The sequence below is a fragment of the Antrostomus carolinensis genome, unplaced genomic scaffold, assembly GCF_000700745.2.
Source record: "Antrostomus carolinensis isolate BGI_N321 unplaced genomic scaffold, ASM70074v2 scaffold14562, whole genome shotgun sequence".
Taxonomy (NCBI): Eukaryota; Metazoa; Chordata; class Aves; order Caprimulgiformes; family Caprimulgidae; genus Antrostomus; species Antrostomus carolinensis.
Genome location: NW_010299053.1, coordinates 17,778 through 37,071, shown reverse-complemented (window position 1 = coordinate 37,071; position 19,294 = coordinate 17,778). Strand labels below are relative to the sequence as shown.

General features: G+C 40.6%; 1 protein-coding gene across 1 annotated transcript in view; it reads right to left on the bottom strand.

Moving 5' to 3' along the window:
• Positions 1-19,294, bottom strand: part of LOC104520859 (netrin-4) — a 49,830-nt gene that overhangs the window by 13,937 nt on the left and 16,599 nt on the right. Inside the window, exons 3-5 of the mRNA XM_010162667.2 lie at positions 16,258-16,521; positions 1,327-1,453; positions 602-790 (exon numbers count right to left, since the gene is read on the bottom strand). Coding sequence (XP_010160969.1) covers positions 602-790; positions 1,327-1,453; positions 16,258-16,521 — 580 coding nt within the window. The remainder of the gene's footprint in view (positions 1-601; positions 791-1,326; positions 1,454-16,257; positions 16,522-19,294) is intronic.

Sequence of the window (19,294 nt, the reverse complement as noted above, 5' to 3'; positions counted from 1 at the left end):
GCTGAAGTGTTAATGAGGCAATTAATTTGGGCAGAGCACCACATAACACAGCTGTAGAATCCAGAGATAAGTCTGAGGGAGCTCTGATCTATTTGTTCCCAAGTGGATATGCATGGTCTCATGCTTCCTACACCTCCTGCAGCCATTATGATATATATTTATGTGCACAAATGTTGCACAATCAAATGGAATTTAACAATATCTTATACATAGGCACACACAGTCTTGAAAGATGCAGAAAAAACCAGCTAAATAAAATGTGCCTCAAGAAAAAAAGGAACCATATTATTTTATATGCAAGTACAAGAAGAATGTACCTTTCCCCAGAATGCAATGCATTTGGAGAAATGTAGCGGTTATCACCAAAAAAAAAAGTGAGATACTAGGGGGAGAAATAGACACAGAAAATCAGAAAGATGACCTTTGATCAGAAAACTGTAGTTTAGGAACAGAATAAAAAGAAAGTATAGTAATACTTATTAATTAATTACTTCTATAGGAGTTATTGATTACATAGGAGTTATTAATTTCTTTCTTTTAATCATTCTTTTAATGATTTTTACAGCATTCATCTTCACCACATGTAACAACAGTCACTTACGCTTGCAGACCTCTGTAGAAGACATGGGTTTCCCTCTATCTCGGTAATACCCCGGTTTGCACCTTTGGCACCGATGTCCCTCTGTATTATGCTTGCAGTTGTCACAGACTCCACCACTGCGCTTTCCCGATGCCAGCCAAACGCTCAGATCAAAATGGCAGCTATCAGCATGGCTGTGACAGCGACACTCTGTTGGGAAACAGGAGAATATATTTCATGCTTGTATAATAGACACAGCAACACTATTCAAATGGTATCGTTTTCCTACTGTGAATCATGCAGGAAATATCTGAATGTAACACATTTCACCTGCCTGAAATTCTTGATTTTCATAAAAACTAGAAATTGCAACACAGAGTAAGAGTCCCAGCAGGGTCTGAGAAGCTTTGGTTGTTGTGAGCTGTGTGGTAATTCTTATAGTAAGACAAACCAATCTAAGCCCTGCACAAAACCCTGGAATGCTAAAACACGTGAGGAGACATAGCTGCATGAAGAACAGATTTCTGCCTTGTAAATTCCACTTCCCAATAGCCCAAATGGGTCTGCTGCAGTAAAACAACATGCATACTGAAGTCTTCCATCAATGACCAGCAACTTAACCCCAGTTTCTTTAATAGGACCATTAGTGTAAATTGACAGAAGTCTTTGTTAGGGAACTTTGCCTGCTGACACCGAAAGTGTTCATCTTGAAATCCTGAAAGATCAGTAAACTCCCTCCCACTTACTTTTGCATTCATTGGGAGCTCCTGTTTTTCCATCTCCTGGCTTCCAAGGCTGATCATTGTATAGCGGTGCACATTTCTCACAGTGGTCCCCTGCTGTGTTGTGTCTACACACACACTTCCCATGGACCTGTCAGGGGAAAGAGAATACATTCAAATAGCTACAAGCAAGAACATGGTGGACTGCTCAACAGCCTCAAGAGGAGGTGGGACTTCTGCACAACTCCCGCACAGCTGTGTGGCTCTCTTAGGAAACCCAGAGCCTGGAGCTCCAAGGTGTAGCTTTCTCTCTTCACACATTAATGATGGAGATTCTTCCTCTCTCTTCCAGTTTAAGTCCATGTGGCAACAATCTCTTTTTAACTCTCCATTGGCTATTTTACTACTACATTGATGAACAGCCTCTAGACTACTTAAATTGGCTGAGCTAACACAGCTTATTTTGATTACAAGTTCAGGACAAGAGCATGCAAAGAGCTGAGCAGGTAGTCACCTCCAGGCAGTGTCAAATACACCCTCAGCTAGTAGAGTTGAGCCACAGGAGAGCACAGTCTAAAAAGGATGCTGGACCCTGTCTTATTGGACATTAACAGTGGTCTGGGAGAATAAATATAGGACAATGAAATCACCATGAATTACTAAATTATAAATTGTTAGACAAATAAGCAAGTAATTCTGGAGCTCCTAGCACAGTTAAAGAGTAGCAAAAATATTAAACCTGGAAAAATAGCAACCTGTATATCTACAGAAAAACAAACCAATCAACATGCTGTGAGAGGAAAGCATTGATGTTTGAGGAGACAGGTTCAGTAGGAACCAACCTACCAACTTACATATGAATATACAAGGAATAGGTTACCAGAAAAGGCCTAGTAAAATTTTGGGCTGTGTAACTCAGGGCACTGTTACTCCAAGTGGATAGGAATCTGCACCTGCAATACTGTGTTCAGTTTTGAACACCTTATTACCAGATAAATGAGAAATTGGAAGATGTTCAACAAAAATGAGTAAAAGCTCGCATGGCTGAGGAATGGGGCTCATGTACCAGCACTAAGAATATAAACCTACCTAAGCCAAGAAACAATTTACAGAATATTTGAAGGGGAAACAAAGAAGTGCAAAAAGTCTTGACTAAACCTGTCTGAATAGTAGAGTTCTCGCTGTGACTATTTGCTTGAAAAATTACTTGAGAAAAAGAACTTGCTTCCTCTTTACTTGTCTGTATTCATTGGAACACAATCATGATTTTTTGTCATGGAAATACTCTACTATATGTCAGTTTTGGAATCAGGTATTCACACGAGAATCCTGAACTTGGAAAATAAGCCAGTCCAGCCTTCAAACAGAAAGTTACTATTGAAGGCCAGGTTGGATGAGGCTTTGAGCAACCTGGTCTAGTGGAAGGTGTCCCTGCTCATGGCAAGGGGGTTGGAACTGGATGATCTTTATAAGGTCCCTTCCAACCCAGACCATTTTATGATTCTATGAAACTGATTCTGTTCCCAAGTCACTTCACACACCAGGAATATAAGAGCCAGTTCCACTATAGACTGTAATCTGATGCACAAGATTCTGTAATATCAAGCTACATCCAAGAAGCACTTTACAGGACTTTTTTTTTTTTTGTTGTTGTGTTTTGGGGTGTTTTTAATTGGGTTTTTCTGGTTGGCTGGTTGGTTGGGGTTTTTAATTAGTAAAAAGATTCCAGTGCCTGTTTGCAGTGCCTTAGAGAAAGGATGCCCCGGATAAATTATTTGGGGAAATATCCAGCATAGGGAGATGGAAAAAGAGAAAGGTGGGACCACAGGTCATGTTCTACATTGATCACAAGAGAAGCTGGTAATTAGTGGCATTTCACATTCAAGATGACACTTGTACTAGATCAGAAAATGCACAGAAATCAGGGACTAGACCCCTCTCCCTCCATGTGCTGTTGAGGATGCCAAGCTCTGTAACACCACTGTCACAGCTCTGGCCACTGCACGTTACACAAAAAGCAGAGGCTGAGATTTAATTTTGACTGGGGTGTGAATTGAATCTAATCCTTTAATCTCACCACTAATGTGAGTTATGTTCTCCATAGTCTTTCCTGAAAGTCAGGCTCTCCCTCTGCAGTGCCCCCTCCCCCATCTCATGTAGCAGGTAGCTTGGGATCAAGAGAGAAACGTTCAAAAGAGCAGTTGCACGAATGCGCTCCCCTGCCCCCAAATCCATCTCCCTGCAGCAATTTGCTCTCCGCTCCCCTGGTTTCTAATCCTCCCAGACCAGATCTGTCATGTAGCTAGCAAAGGGGACAGGCTGCAGCTGATGCCATCGCCCCTCCATGGCCAGCTGGCAGATTTGCTGCTGCACAGAGCGGTTGGCTGCCTCCTCACGGAAGACTGAGCACAGACTTCAGGGTATGCATTTCTGTCAGAGCTCAGCACCAGCAAGCCTCAGGAGGATACAGCATGTAGCACATTATGTGATGCCTCTTCAGACCTTTGTACAAGAAAGTTGTCCATGTTCAAAGCACTAAATAGGATGACAAATTACAGAGACAAAGACAACAATACTAATAAGCAACAGTGTTGGGCTTCTCCCTCTTTGAGTTTGGCTCTTCGGGATTGTAAGTTCCCCCTGTGGACACAGTGAATGCTTTTCAGAAGCCATAAAACAGAGAAAAGGACCAGGAGTGGAGAAAGATAACATAAGGCCTGACCCAGAAGCATAGATTTTAATGTCCCCAAACTTCAGCCTACATGAACTTTACAGCTCATTTCAAAATAGACCAGAATGAAAACCTTGTATCCAGTCCCTTCTTAGGAAAATGCTAGTGTATGTCAATGCAAAATCTGTAAGTTGGCCCATTGGGTTTTTTAGAGGTACATACACAAACTCTACATTCACTTTATACAAAAATATTATGTGAAAGAAATGCTGAGATTGTACAGTTGGGAAATGGCAGAATTAAACCATCCGTAATGGTTTAATTACAATCCTGTTTTAGCTTTGAATGACATGATCAAATATTCATTATTCCACAGGACCCTGTGCTTACAGTGCACGGCACAGATGGTGTGAACACTCATGAACAATTATTCAGAAACTAAACAGGAAAATTCAGTGAGAAAGAAAGAGTCTGGTTGTTCTCTGGAGGTGAGTAAAGTAGATGTGTTAGTTTACTCATTGCCCATTGGTTTGTTGCAAACTGTAGGTTGTGGAGGCTATCTAGGAATGGCACATTGTGAGTAGGACAGAGGCATAAAGGAAACTTCCTGCCTGTGATCCCTGCTATTGAACAGTTTACCAAATCTATGTGGAAAGATGACTGGCTTAGACAAAAGGGTTGAAAAGCCAAGCAGCCAGCAGACAGGAGAGCCAGTGAGCAGGCAGAAGTAAACAGCAGGGCTGGCATGGAACTTTATTTTAGAGTTTGTTAAGTCTGAGGACTAACCTTTTTTTTGTATGGGGTTTAAGAACAAGGAAAAGAGAATTGATGGGTATTGGGGCAAAGGTAAAGGATGAGGGAAGAGAAAGCAAGTCTACCATGTGTTATCTGTGGATGGGTATCTCATGGAACATTTTTTTTCCATGGACAGTAATCTCAGACAGCATTCATAGGTGAAAACAACTAAGGAGGAGAATGCAACATGAGGTGACAATGAAGTACAGAAAAGAGTTGGATAGGAGAAGAGAGCAGAGACAAACAGCTCAGGTAGAACACAGACAAGAAAGGTGATTCATGGATGTAAGTGGACATTGCAGAAAGACTGGTTAATACAGGAAAAACTGAGCTGAGGAAAAGACCTGTTAAACTTAAGTTTGAGGTGAAATAAGGGCAGGTGAGGTGGCTGCAAGTAATGAGACAAACAATTTGTTCTGTTAGAGAGGAAGAAATAGGAGAGGCAGCCAGAGACCAAAGTCCAGGAAGGAACAAGAATGAAATACAGGAAGCTGTCAGATAAAATAGGAAATGAGATACCTGCTTAGGGAACAGAGAATGCGAGAGTCACACTCAACATCAACATGAAGAGAGCAGGTATGTCCCTGACTGTTGCTCACTACCAAAATAAGCCCACATATCTCTCACACAAAAATGGGTCGAAAAAAATAGAGGATTGTGGTCTCTACCAAATGCAAGACCTCAGGATGCACCGGGTCTCACTGGAACACAAAGATGATCATGGCAAGGTAGAGCAAATAGAGAAGTACAGATTCAGGGGAACTACACTGACATTTTTCTATACCCTAGAAAGCAGGGTCAGAGTTGTGAGGAGATAACGACGATTAAGATGATTGCCAGGGAACAGCAAAAACCAGTTGCTCTTTAAGGGCTGAAGAGATATAAGCTGAGGGTCACCACAGCACAGGCTGTGCACTTACTGGGGGGCATCATCCCGAGCACTGTGGGCAGAGCAGGGAGCTGGTACCACAATCCATTGACAGCCCCAGATACTGCAAGGGGATGGATCAGGGGCAATTCAGGAGCAGTACGACAGGCCCGGGCAAAATCTGATTAGAAAACTGGAAGCTTGATGCAGCCCAAATATCAGTATTTAAAGTAACACTTTTAATCTTTCAGAACTCATAGCATGCATTAGTGACATGAGCAACCCTGGTGGAATGCACTCAGAAAGTAAGACTGCAAGAATACAAACTATTACAGCTCATGCACATAGTACTTCAGGCTGGTTTTATGAAAGGGGGAGGTTTATATGATCACACAGTCTGCCTGCCTGCCACGGCATCTATTTCTCTGATCCATTCCCCACAATATCTCTGAAAGGCACCATCCAGTTTAAAAAAAAAAAAAAAAAAAAAAAAGTCAGAACAACTGAACTCTCAATACAATGATGTTCCAATGAATGGGAAAGATCCTCAGAGACAACTAGAGTTATCACAGTAATGAGGAGAAGCAGATGAAAGAAGGTGTCATAAAAATAAATTCTGTGATATTTCTGAAGTACTCAATTACCACAGCAATGAGCACTGTGGAAAAGTCTATACAGGCCTAAATACTTTTGTACCTAAGGACCAGTATATGTCAAGTGATGCAGCATCACATATTGAGCATTGAAGATAAAGTAAAATATGAGAGATGTGAGACACAAATCTCCTGGATCTCAGTCTTTCTCCTGCTGTACCAATACACTTATATGTGTTCATATAAATCTGTGTCATAAACTAATTAGGCTTTAGCTGAAAACTGGCTAGGTTTCCTAATTGATGGCATGAATCTCATGTAAACCTCTGTTCCTCACACCTTGCTTTCAAGCCCCCTCCACCTGGATTGCCAGCTCCAAATCAGGAAAGCTGCAGTATTCTTTTCCTCAGGTGCCTCCTAGTAGTCAGATATCCTAATGCTTCCAATGACATTAATCCAGTGGCAATCAAAGTAGTATTATCAGGGTTCTGAAGGCACTAAAACAGCCCTGACCAGCCCCACCTGGGGACTCCTACCCATGCTCTCTGCCCATTGGCCTGGGCGCTCCATTTAAGCTCAGCCCTGAGGTATCAGTTCTTGTTTGGATCATGCTGTAGATGTGTCTGTCTGCATCCCTGTCTCTGGCCCTGCCTCCTGGATGGACCTTGAGCCTGTGCTGTAGGTAGCTTCCTTCCTGGTGGATACCCTCATGTGTGTTGTAACTTGTCTCTCATTCTGCCTCCTGGCTGGGCTTTGAACCTATGTTGTGAGCTTGCTCCTGGGCCTGTCTGGCTGCTCCTGAATTGCCCCTGATCTGTCCCCTTGCTGTAGAGGGTAGAGGTTTATAGGCTGATATGCTTGCAGTTAGAGGATATTAGTCCAGGAAAGGAACAAAAATTATATGCTGTACTCTCAATCACCATCATATTGGCTTTAATGACCACTTGAAAGCAGGGTCTGTTTTTGTGCTTTGGCATAACAGGTACATTCTCAGGCTGTGGTTTCATGATGTAAAGTCTTTGGGAGCAGTATTGATTTGAGACATTTCTGCTTTCCTTACTACTTCTTTCTGTGCTATCACCTTCTGCATTGTGCCCTAAGTCATGTGTAAAGTGGGCTGTGAAACTAAACCATGTTAAACAAAAGTTTAAACTGCTTTTTTTCCCTTGGCACTAGTATTTTTAATCAGGATTAATTGCCTCATCTGCCTCACACTACAGAAGTGTGGTTGCAAGTCTGGTATTGCTGCCAAAGGCTTTGATTTGTACATCCACCACCTGAGCAGCTTTGACATTATAGCTGAGACTACAGCTTCATGGATTTTAATGCCAGGATGATCAGTTTCAATAATTTAGTTTGACCCACTTTACTAAGCCATGAACTTCATCCAGTAATTCTTCCACAGAGCTCAGTAACTCCTGGTTGACTTATATTTTTCTACACAAATAGTGTAGAACCATATCCTGCTTTCATACTATGGTTCTAAGAAATTATATGGTACTTATTCACCTTTGCACAAAGTTAGTTCACCTGAATTCTGATCTGCAGATGAAAGAGCAAGTGGAAATTTTCCATCTGTTTGTCCTACAATTTTTTAAACTCTGTTCAGCTTTGTGTAATACCTGGAGCCTCTTGTTTTCTCTCTGTTTAGTTTATGTTGCCTTTTGTCCCTTCAGTAAATGTTGTGGTTGTTGCTCTTTCTCCTGGGCTATTCTCAGTCTGTTTTGGGGCTTTTTCCCTAATGAATGAAGGTCAAATTTGGAAGCCTTCCAGAACAGAGCAACTGTTGCTGATTCAGAGAAAATGTTTGTCTTTGGGCTCTGTATTCACTTTGTAATGTCGCCAGAGAAATTTTGGATACAGCAGTTTGCAATGACATCAGAGACTAGTCCCTTACCTGCTTTTAGTAAAACAACTCTTTCTGGGTCATTTTGAGTGGTTAAAACCAAAATAGTGTCTGCTATTCTGCTTTGTTTCTCTGACACTTCAAGTGGGGTCTGTTGTCTCTCCAAATGAAGAGATGTTTCCATGCAGAACTATAATAAATCCTTCAATATCAGGTCCTGAGAAGAGCATGTATGACTTTTAAGTGGCCAAATTAAAAATTTCCTTCAACTTTTTAAAATTTGCAAAGAACTAAAAGCATGGGTGGCTTGGGAGTAAGTCCCAGGTTACAGTGCCTGCTATGGGTAGATTGACAGTTCAAATTCCTGCTCTAATCAGGAATTTAAAAAGCCATTATTTTCCTATGTCACTTACTGGTTTCTGGGAAAATTTCTAATAAGTGTATGTGACTAAAAACTAGTACACATATGGGTGTTTTCTGAGGGAACTGAATTTCTGGCTCATTGGTCACTTGATCACTTTGGTAAATTAAGTCTGAGGAAACTTGGCAGGGATAAGTAGAGCTGGGACACTTGTGGCATGGCCACCTGAGCCCATACAGGTTTTGTTCTCCACAGCAGTGAGTGAATGAGTTGCTGCTGGTTCCAAATTCACTGAATAGGTAATGGTGAAGAAAAATCAGTGATAGTGTTTAGCTGAATATTCAGACTGGCATCACTAAGCCCTTTTCTGAACAGTAACAAAAGAACAGGATAAATAGACCGGAAGAGGAACAAAATTCATGCTTCATGTGAGGGAATATAACTCAGCCTGTGGTAGTTTCAAGACACAACTCCATCCTCTGCCTGAGTTCACCTCTGTTGGTTTTTACACATGCTTACCTGTGCCTTAGCCTACATCTCACTCTGCTCTCTTACTGTTTTCTTTCTCAATGCTAGCTTGATTTTTATTCATTTTTAGGCTAAGCTGACTTTTACCTACAGTGACAACAACTCCATTACCAATCTGTAACAAATTGCACACAATTAACAGCTGAAATGCAGCCCCTGAGTTACAGCAGGTCACCAGCTCTTGGGGAGTGTCTTAAGAATGGAGGAAGCAGAGAGGGGAGCAAGGCTCAGTATTTTAATAGATAAATGCCTGAATTATGGTGTAATGAGTAAATGCCACCTTTCCAGTCTCCTGAAAGTGACTGGCATAAGTGAGTTTGGTCTTGTTCAAGGCTTTCTTCCTGATGCCACTGAACCCTCTGGCCTGACTGCCAACCTTTGCTGTAGAAAGACCCAGAATTAGTTTTTGGGGGAGGAGGAAATGGGAGAAGGTCTAGGTTCTGCCTTGGATATATGAACAAGGATTTGTGGATTTACAGGTCAGGCATAATGGGTTAGCAGTCTGTGGACAGTTCAGAGAAGTTTGGATATGACCTGTTCATTCAACAGGCAAAATAATTCTGTCATTTACTTTGTAATAAGTCTGGCTAACTCCAGCAACTGGCTGGGCTTAGCTGGGTTTCTGCTGGTTAATCCACAGTGGCTCTAGGGGTGTGTGATTGAAAATCCACTCCCAAAGTGGGCCTGCGAGTTCCCCTCTGAATTTTTACCTCTGTATTGAGTGAACTTGGCAGCATGCATAGCTCCCATTGAAGTGGAATTATGTTGAGTAATGGCATAGATGAAGCCAAGAGAAAAATAGTTTTCTGCAACTTCTCTGCAGATGGCTACAGCTTGGGGAGTGGGGGAAGGGCTGAAAAAGGCACAGGACCAGCCAAATTTATAAGGAATCTGGAAAGGGAGAAAAAGGGTGAGAAAGTCCATGATTTAACAGGAAACTTGTGCACTTTAAGAAAAGGATTCTACACTCCTAAGGGGTGCAAAGCTGATCTCCAGGGCCCTTCCAGCACAGTGAGTGAACCAAGGAAAGGAAATATATGTAGGATTTTATAACTTTTGCACTAATATGGAATTTGTTTACAATCCTGTGCAAAATTTCTCTATATTTTATGTGCACCTGCTGCCAAAGTGTTAAAATGCAAATTCCATGCACCCACAAGGTACAACTCAAAGATTAGTTTAAATTACTAGGAGATTTATTGGAGATGAGTGAACTAGCTGAAAGGCCTTGAAAAGCCTTGGTAAAAGATTGAAAACTGTTGTTCTAGTAACATGTAGGTGAGCTGAGGACAGAAACAACATAGCAGTCTATTCAGTCCCAAGGGAGCTTAAAAACATAAGGACTTAATATGAGGCCAAACACAGCAGCAGCTCCTATGATTGTAACATCACAGCGACTTCCTAGGGTTGGTGACTATGTCAAATTCAATTTATAGAAACAGAACAGTATATATTGCATGGAGCTCAAACAAAAGAACCTCAGAAATATGCTGTACTATGGGACATCAGAGAGGTATTGCTAGTAAGTGGTGGCTGATCTATGAATGTTCCCAATCAAATGTTTCTACTAGCAGGGTTATTACGGTTCTTTCACAAGATGAAAGTAGCAGATAACATCACTGAAGTGATTAAAACAACAAAAAAATACTATTAATGACAGTAATTAAGCAATAAAATTTTGTGTAATTCTAGGAGATACCTTAGCATCTAAGTTGAAACTTTAAGAAACCTAACCAGAAGGAATAGATTTTTTGGAAGGAAACAACACAGACACCAACCCAGAGGTATGCTTGAATTTGGACAATACAATATATCTAAAATAAAGGAGGAATATGTACCATATTTTCATTAGGATTCAAATTTTTAACAACTCAGAAGGACAAGGGTGTTGATTTTTGGGTTGGCCAAAAAACTCCTGGCAGTAATGGAGGCATTACTTTAATGTGCCAGTCTTTTTCAGTCAGAGACAGCAAGAGAAGCATGGGCTGTATAGGAAAGCTATTTTTTAGATTTTTTTAAGGTATTCTTCAGATAAGGTTTCTGGTGACTTTTGTAAGAATGTGATAAAATAGGATCTTCTGGATGTGACGTACAAGACAAGTCTGAATATCCTTTCCCAACTTTTATCTAAGCACATCTTGCCCTCGGAAACTAGGAACTCACTAAAACTATCCACAAAAATTAGAGAACCTTTCCATGATGTTCCCCTGTCAGCTTCTTTGTGGTCTCTGAACACAAATATCTGAAACTTTCTCATCCACCTGTATGGTCCCATAAAGATTCTTGTTAAATGCTTTGGTTCACTGTGCGTAGCACAGGTGTCCACAACACCACTTTCTTTCAATGTAGTTCATGTAATTCATGAGTACTTTTTGCTCCGAAATTTGTATGATCTTCGTTTTCAGATTGTTATGGGCAGAGCTTGCAGTCCATAGTCAGTTTTTATTTTTGGAAAAAAATCAGTACAGGGATCTGTTTCTATAATTCTGATGTGATCTAGAAGCTCTTGTAATTTTTTATTTTTTTAACATTCCTGATGCTACTCACATAGTTGATCTACACAGAGTAACTTTTTCTTAAACAAAACCTACTCTTCAAGTTGCCAACTACAACAGAGAACACCTGCATCTCTGAGTGTTGGACATCATACAGACTGGCACAGCTTGGATCAGATAATGTGAAAACTTAGCTGGGGATTATCAGTAGAACTACACAAGATATTTGAAGAGGAGGTAATATTTGGAAGGGATACGACAGTCAAGTCACCTAGAAATGGCTGTAGAAAAACAAGTTTTACATTATGTAACCTCCATTATGCCAAACAAGGAATCTTACTGAGGACCAGATCCTGCTCCCTGTGAAGTAAGTGGAAAACTTTCCATTTGCTTCATTGTGGAGGATCAGACCCACAGGGAGTCTAGAGTAAACAGGATAAGCAAAAGAAACATCCGAGGCAACTTGTAAGAATTTCCTGGCAGTGCAGATACCAATAATTAACAAGTAACAAACCCTACATTCACTTTCCTCGGTCCATACTTACTTCTCATGGACTAGAAAGAATTGTGAAATGTTTGGCAAATAGAAGGGACTTTGGTCTAGGTTCTGTGTTCCATCCATGTGCACTTTTTGCTTTGTAAACTTTGTTTTGGAAGTACCAAGCTAAAATGTGTCATCAAAGAAAATCCTAAACCTGACAGCTTTTGCTAACTTTGTTGGAGCTTAATAAAGAAATAATTTACTGTGGAGTAAGACAAAACTTTGTACATTCTGCAACAGCAATACCTGGGACAGCATTATGTTCCATTGCATGCAATTGCAGAAGAAGACTAGATATATTCAGGTGGCCAGGTCCTGACAGTTGTTTCCCTTATAACAGAATATAAGGCCCTCCATTTAAAAGAAAATGCTTCTCTGTAGTTTCTGTGCAATCTCAATAATTTCCCTCACTGACAAAGGAGCTACTTGTAATTACGAGTTTGAATAATAAAGGCTGTGAAATTCAGAAAGGAGAATTTTGTCCTTAGCTATCACAAGAAGCTATTTAAGTTGAGTATGACACATCTGTGTCTCTTTTTCTTAGTCTGAGGAAAGGAAATAGAAAACAAGAAAACATCACTGTCAATAGCAACAAACCCCAAATTAAAGATGTTTGTCCAGAAGTTTCTTGCCTATTGTTTACAGCTTCCATCTTCATTTCACAAAGGTTTTCTCCTGTCTGACTTGATACTCTCAGTAGTTAATAAGGGAAGCATGATCTAGGTAAGTTGTATTGAGGTGGATGCATGGCTTCTTCAAAAAAAGAGCCACACTGAAGAAGTAATTATTACTGGTTTGCTGCCAAAATAAGAAGTCAAAGGACATGTCTGTTGGATCCTATGGAAGTCTATTTTGAACCTTGCTGCACTCAGTATTTTCACAAATTACTTATGACCAGAGAGAATATGCATGAAACTATCTAAGGTTTGAAGCTATGAGGAATGATGTACTGTTTGGAGGTTGGTTTTACAATTTGCAGTTTTCTTGTATCTTTTCATGGTGTCTGTGACATTATTTCTCATATAGCTGCATTTCTTATTGGAAGTGGAGAAGCCAGAAGCTGGATGGGTTGTCATGACTGAACTGACAGATTCACAGATAAAATGGTCATTGACAGATCATCTGGTAGTCATAGATCATCTAGTCTCTCAAAAATGGTGCTGAAAAGTGTTGGTTCAAAAGTGTCAAGAAATTTGCTTTAGTTTATTCCATTATTTAGCCTCCATATAGTATCAGTCTAGCAGTGTTAGAAGTATTACAAATTTCTTTACAAATTAGAAGTATGACAAATTCCACATTTCTTTCAAGAGTAAGAAGAGCAGATTTACAAGTTAGCACAATTGTGTTTCTTCCAAGATCTAAGTGCAGAATGATCTCATTTTTGGGGCTTATCCCACAGCAAACAATTACAGTTGTTTTCTACATGGACTTGCTTTTGTTTTTGTTAACTACAGAAAATAAATACATTGTAGGAGGACTTTGAACTCTTAAGAGACTGAAACTTCTACCACTTAAACCTTTCTGTGGAGGTTTGTTTTTTTTTTTTCCAGCATTTTATTTAATTACTTGACAGCAGCCCAGGAAACATGAAGCTGCTCTGCCTTCTTGCTGTGATATCACCCACACTAGTCACATTAAAAACTGTGTGTCTTGAGACTTGCTCTGCCCATGTGTTCATTAAATATTAGATGCGGCCAGTGGAATGAATCAGATTATTTCTGGACATGTAGTGTTTGTTTCTAACATCTCTTTTCCCCATCCTGTTTTAGTCACCATGTGACTGAAAGTAGAACAGCTTCCCTGTCTCTGCCAAGAAATTGCAAGATGACAAAGATTTTTGCTGTAATGTAGTTTGGCTGGTATAAAATATGTCACTGGTGTTCAACACTGCCTTTTCCTTCGCCATGTAGGCAAGGAGATTACTATATTGCAAGATGCAAAGTTATAAAAACTCCCTTATGCTAGCTATGTAACCCAAATCCTGAGATCTGTACTTATGTGAGCTCTCCCTTCACCACCACAATATAATCATTGGTAAGTATTAGATAAAATGTAAAAGGAGTGGGGAGTGGATTTTTACTGTGTATTTGAAAAAGAGCTAGGGTGTAATGACAAAAGAAACAAGGAGCAAAATACCATGATCATCTTTACTCCACACTTGTGGCACCTGGGAGTAGAATTTTAAATTCTGACCACTTAAGGTTTTACACTTCTCTGTTTAGTACAGAAAACCAAAAACTAAGGAAGGATATGGTAAGAACCTTCCAATCATATCTGCAGCATGAGGATCAACTACTTTCTATGATCTTTTGGGGAGAGGGGACAGAAGGAATCACCTTAATTTGCAGCAGAGATTATTTAGGCAGGCACTAAAGGAGAGCTTTCACAATGTCAAAATGGGAACAACTCCTGAGGGTTGCTATTGAATCTCCTTCATCAGAGATTTTCAAAAACTACTTCAACAAGCATTCACTACTGAATAGCTTAGGTATGCTTGATCATACCTTTATGTGAGGACTCAGACCATCTCACTTATCATCTTTTCCAGCCCTTATCTAGATTCTAGAGGTAGTTAAACATCTGGAAGGCTTTTCTGACTCTTCTCACTGCTGCATGTGAATCCTTGCTTAGGCAAAGACTGTGCCTGTGTGAATGATGTGATGCATCCACCCTCTTGTCTCCTGGGACGTGAGTCACTCATGAAGTGCATTTCATCAAAACTATTTCACTTTCTGCCCCATGAAGTCATTGATGGCACAAAAAGATTCTATTCCCTTGTGACTAGTGGAGAAAAAAAATTTGTCATGGTTTATAATGGTTATGCCAATAATATAAACAATATTGTGTTTTCCTTTTCTGATGGGCAGAGTGTTTATTCTTCTACCAGCTGTATTCATGTAGTGTTCATCTATTTGGTTTCACTATGTGTATATTTAACAGTTTGCAATAGGGGGATGCACTCTTTAAAGAGCTTTTCTCCACACAGTTATGCATTAAGTGAGCCTATATTTATAGTTAACTAAATCTGATAATATCACCCAATGCTGGAATACTGTAGCTGAATCTTACGTTTATACCACGGATGGAATAGATTCAGAAATTATTTTGCAAATATTGTGAAACTAATACAGTCCTAATTATCTTACAATATCTACCTCTGAACCTAGAAAAGTTGAAAAGAAGACAATGAATACACATTCCAGAAGAAAGTAAGCCAAAATGTCAAGTGTACCACATATCTAAAGGGACAGAATTAGCTGAGCAGGTATTTCTTGAGTCCATTATGTCAGAGTGCACCAGGGACTAAAATTCTAAAGGTTATTTTGGTTTTCAAAACCCATTACAGAGACAGCCTTCTGGAACCAATAGAGCCATTGACTAGCTTAAAATGGATTGAATTCTGTCTGTGATGTATGTATTTAGATGTACCTGGATATTTGATCACCATCACTTCCCTGTGACTGTTATTACAGTTAATATACTTGTAGCTAAAACAAAAAGGAGACAGTAGGCATCACAACTGAATCACAACTTCTGAATATGCATACAAAACCAACTTATATCTGCACATCCAGGGTCAAACACATATAAGGGACTGAACAGGGAAGGGCTAGTCATAGTACTATAGAATAATCTTCCTACAAGATTTAGCTTTAAAAAAAAAAAAAAAAGAAAAATTCTAACTTATTTTAAGCCAAATAGGTAAAAGAGGGAGAATGGAAATTATTTTCACATCCTGAACATTTCTTTCTATGGAGTGAAAGTAACAAAACCACAGAAGGCTGAAATCCTGAAAGTAAATGCTGAAACCCTAAGTATGACAGAACCGCCCATGTCTCACAAACTCAGAAAATCTGAGATTCAAGATCTGATGCTGAAATTCTGGTCAGGGCAGTCTTTGCATCAAAGACATGAGTTCAGTTCTGTGCAGGCATATAGGCAGGAGATTTCATTCACTATATTTGGGGTTGGATCTCTGTTCCAACTACAAATCCTCTTCACAATTTCTTTTGAGGTCTAGAGTTTTTAGAAGGACCCATCTCTAGCAATGCAATTAATATACATGGAACTGCAGTGAGGGTTACAGGAAATCTCTTCCCAGAGTAGTTTAGGTTTCACTAAAGTGGATTGACAGTGCTACCCTTTTTTAGGTAGGCTTAGGGAGGCTTGGATGGGATCATACACAAAATATGCAGTTAGGCTGAGAAAGCACAAGTAGGTAACACTCTAGGAAGTTACTGAATGTCTAGAACTCACCACATTCTCCATGACTCCCGACCTGTTGGCAAGCTCACATTCCTCTGCATGCCCGTTGCAAAAGCAGCTTCCCCGGATGATCAGGTCATAAATAGCATAGTGGGCAAATCTCTGAGGTTTCTCTACCAGTCCTGCACCATGGCATGGACATTCCTGTCTTTTTAACAAAAGGAGGCGAAGATTGGTGAGTTTCAGGAGATCTTGAGCCTCAGGGCTATAGGGGTCTTCAATCTTGTTAGCTGGACTTAAGGCACGATAAATCACCTGAAAGACAGAAGATACACATCCAAGAATAGATACAGGACTCTCCACACATGGCAAACATTCCAAGGCAATGTTCAGGAAAAAGTAATAGTTCCTATTCAGAAGACTCTGCATAAGCAGTTGTGGGGCTGTGAGTGATCCCAGAACATCACAGCTGAGTTAACACCAGCTGGCTAAGCCACAGCAAGTGACTGTGTACCTGCTTTCATCCTGTCTCAGGTGGGAGATAGGAAATGCTTTAATTTAAACATCCTTCCCTGGGGTTACTGAGCCCAGTCACTTCTTGCAGTTCAGCCAGTATGTGGTAACTCATCAAGTGCTGGTTACTTCCTTGTGTTTCTGACCCAAGTGACAACAGTGTCACTCAGAGAAATCCAAGGTTTATTGGCATAGATGCAGCATTAATGCCATCCAAATTTCTCAAAGCATTTCAGGAACATGGCTTTAGCATGAGTTCTAGAGTCAGGTAAACTAAGACACTAAGGGGATCTGTGAAAGAAGTGGAAACTGTGATCAGACTTTTGGCTTGGCCTCTTGAACTATGTGCTAGAAAACACAGCTTGGTTTAGGGTGAGTAAGCATTGAGAGAACCCTGTCTTCAAACAAAGCCAGCTGGTTTATTTATTAGGAGAAGAGAAGTAGTTACACTGCTGTGAGCTCGCAGGACCAAAGGTGCTTTGTGCCTACTGACTATCTGCAGGTTGTTACTCTTTGTCACAGCTTTTATGCTGTTTGATAGTTCTCCAGAGCAGCAACAGTTTGGTTTTGAGTTTCACAGTTCTAGTTTGATGTTTAACAGTGACTTGTGTATTTTAGCTCATGCACTGCTCTACCCTTCTGTATCTCTCAGGGTGTGTTTGTTTCTGTTGCATTTGAGGGAGGTTGACAAGAGAAGGCTGCATCACAGTCCATACCAGTGAACTAGAGAGCTGGTTACATTTGTTCCCAGGCTTAGATGTCCTCTATGGGTATGCTAACTCCAATTTGAGAGCTATTTTCTCCTCTGGTTAAGTTTTTCCATCATAGCAGAGGGACTTGCCCTCAGGGCTCTTTGGCCCTGCTTTATAAGTGGTGACAGTGTCTGTCTGACTAACTCCCTTAGTGGAGTGAAAGCTTTGTTTCCATAGGGATTCCCTCTTTCTCTCTCTCTCTGTGTTTTTCTTTTTCTTTCTTTCTAGTGAACTGACCAATTTGCATCCTTGCAGCATGTAAAGTACTTTTGCCCCTTTTTGTTTGCAGGAGCCAGAAAAGAGCTTGTGGTACATACCTGGAAGATAATTCTGTTGCATGCGGATAGCACATGGGGAGATAAACCCCCTAAAACTAATAGAACCAGCTGCCAGGCTTTGCACAGAGCTACACCTGGCAGTACAACAGCAAAGGCAGTGGTACATCTCCCACCTGTCCACAGCATTTTCTGTTAGGTTAGATCTGTTCTTTTTTTCTTTTAGTTCTCTTCTCTTATACTGTCAGCTAGTTAAAGCTGCAAACAGCCCTGTTTGGTGAGATCAGAGGTGCCCATATTTCCTTGTTTGATAGAACTATGGGCAGATTGCCCAGGCTATGCAATGCAAGTGCCTAAATTCCCATGATCATGACAAAATAGCCCAGGCCTTTCCACCCCAATGTCTGCATTCCCTGATCAATGGAACCATAAGCAAAGGGCCCATTCTGTTTTGTCCAGGTGCCCAGCATTCCCCTTACTGATGGATTCATAGGACAAAGACCAAATCTCCTCTGTCCAGTTCCCCTAATCCAGGATGGTCTGATCTTTTTAGTGGAAACCAGTTTTATGAACCCTCCCTCCTTCTTCCCAGTCACCTGTGGACCACTCAGAGTTTCTCAGAGTCCTCAGCACCTGATCATGTACAGACACACACATCTTCCTCCCATGTGGTCAATTCATCTAAGGCAAATGCAGTCTTTAGTTTCTGCAAGATCTGCACTGGTCCTGCCAGTGACCTCCTTGTACAAGGCTGGGTGAGAGGCTTGATGTGTCTGTGCCCCAGAGATCCCAGCTGTGAACAGCTATGGATCTCCCCGGAGCAGGAGGAGAGGAAAGGCAAATGAGGTGAAGAACAAGAGCTTGTACTGGGCCTGTCTGAAAGAAAGGACCAGATAAGGGCCAAAGTGTTTCTTTTTACTCTATGCCTCTGGCATTCTACTTCTGTTTGATGACAATAGTCTTGCATTTTGCTATGTTAACTGTGAAGGAAATCTTGTGTCCTGTATTGCACTACTAGAAACCTATTTTGTATACAGTATGATAAGTTAAAGAGAAGGACTGAAGTTTTGGGATCTCCAGTCAGTTATCCATCCTCCTCATGTCTTAACTGGCATCCAGATAGCACTGAGTTCTTTACGCAAAAAGATCAGCTGTTGGGTGCTCTTCTCTCAGTGCAGGGTCATTTGCTTTCATGAAGCTGTATTGGTTGGGTTTTTTTTCTTTGCTTGACAGCTTGGAAAAAGATTGGGTTCCCTCTGAGTTTATTGTTTTGTAAATATTTTCATTTCTGGCCCTGCATCTCTTGAGGGGAGCTACTTTGGCATTTTCCATATCCCTTCAGAACTCTGAATATTATTTGTGAGCAGAGATGTTAACAGCTTGGATGTCCCACAGGGATTGTGGCAGCCTTTAAACAAAAAACAGTATTCCATTCCAGTTGTGTTACAAGAGTTTGGTTGTATGATTAATTCATGACACATTTCTGTCTGGAATAAGCTCAGTAGTGAGACTTGATTTGTTTGTCCTCATCCCTCCCAAAGCAAGATT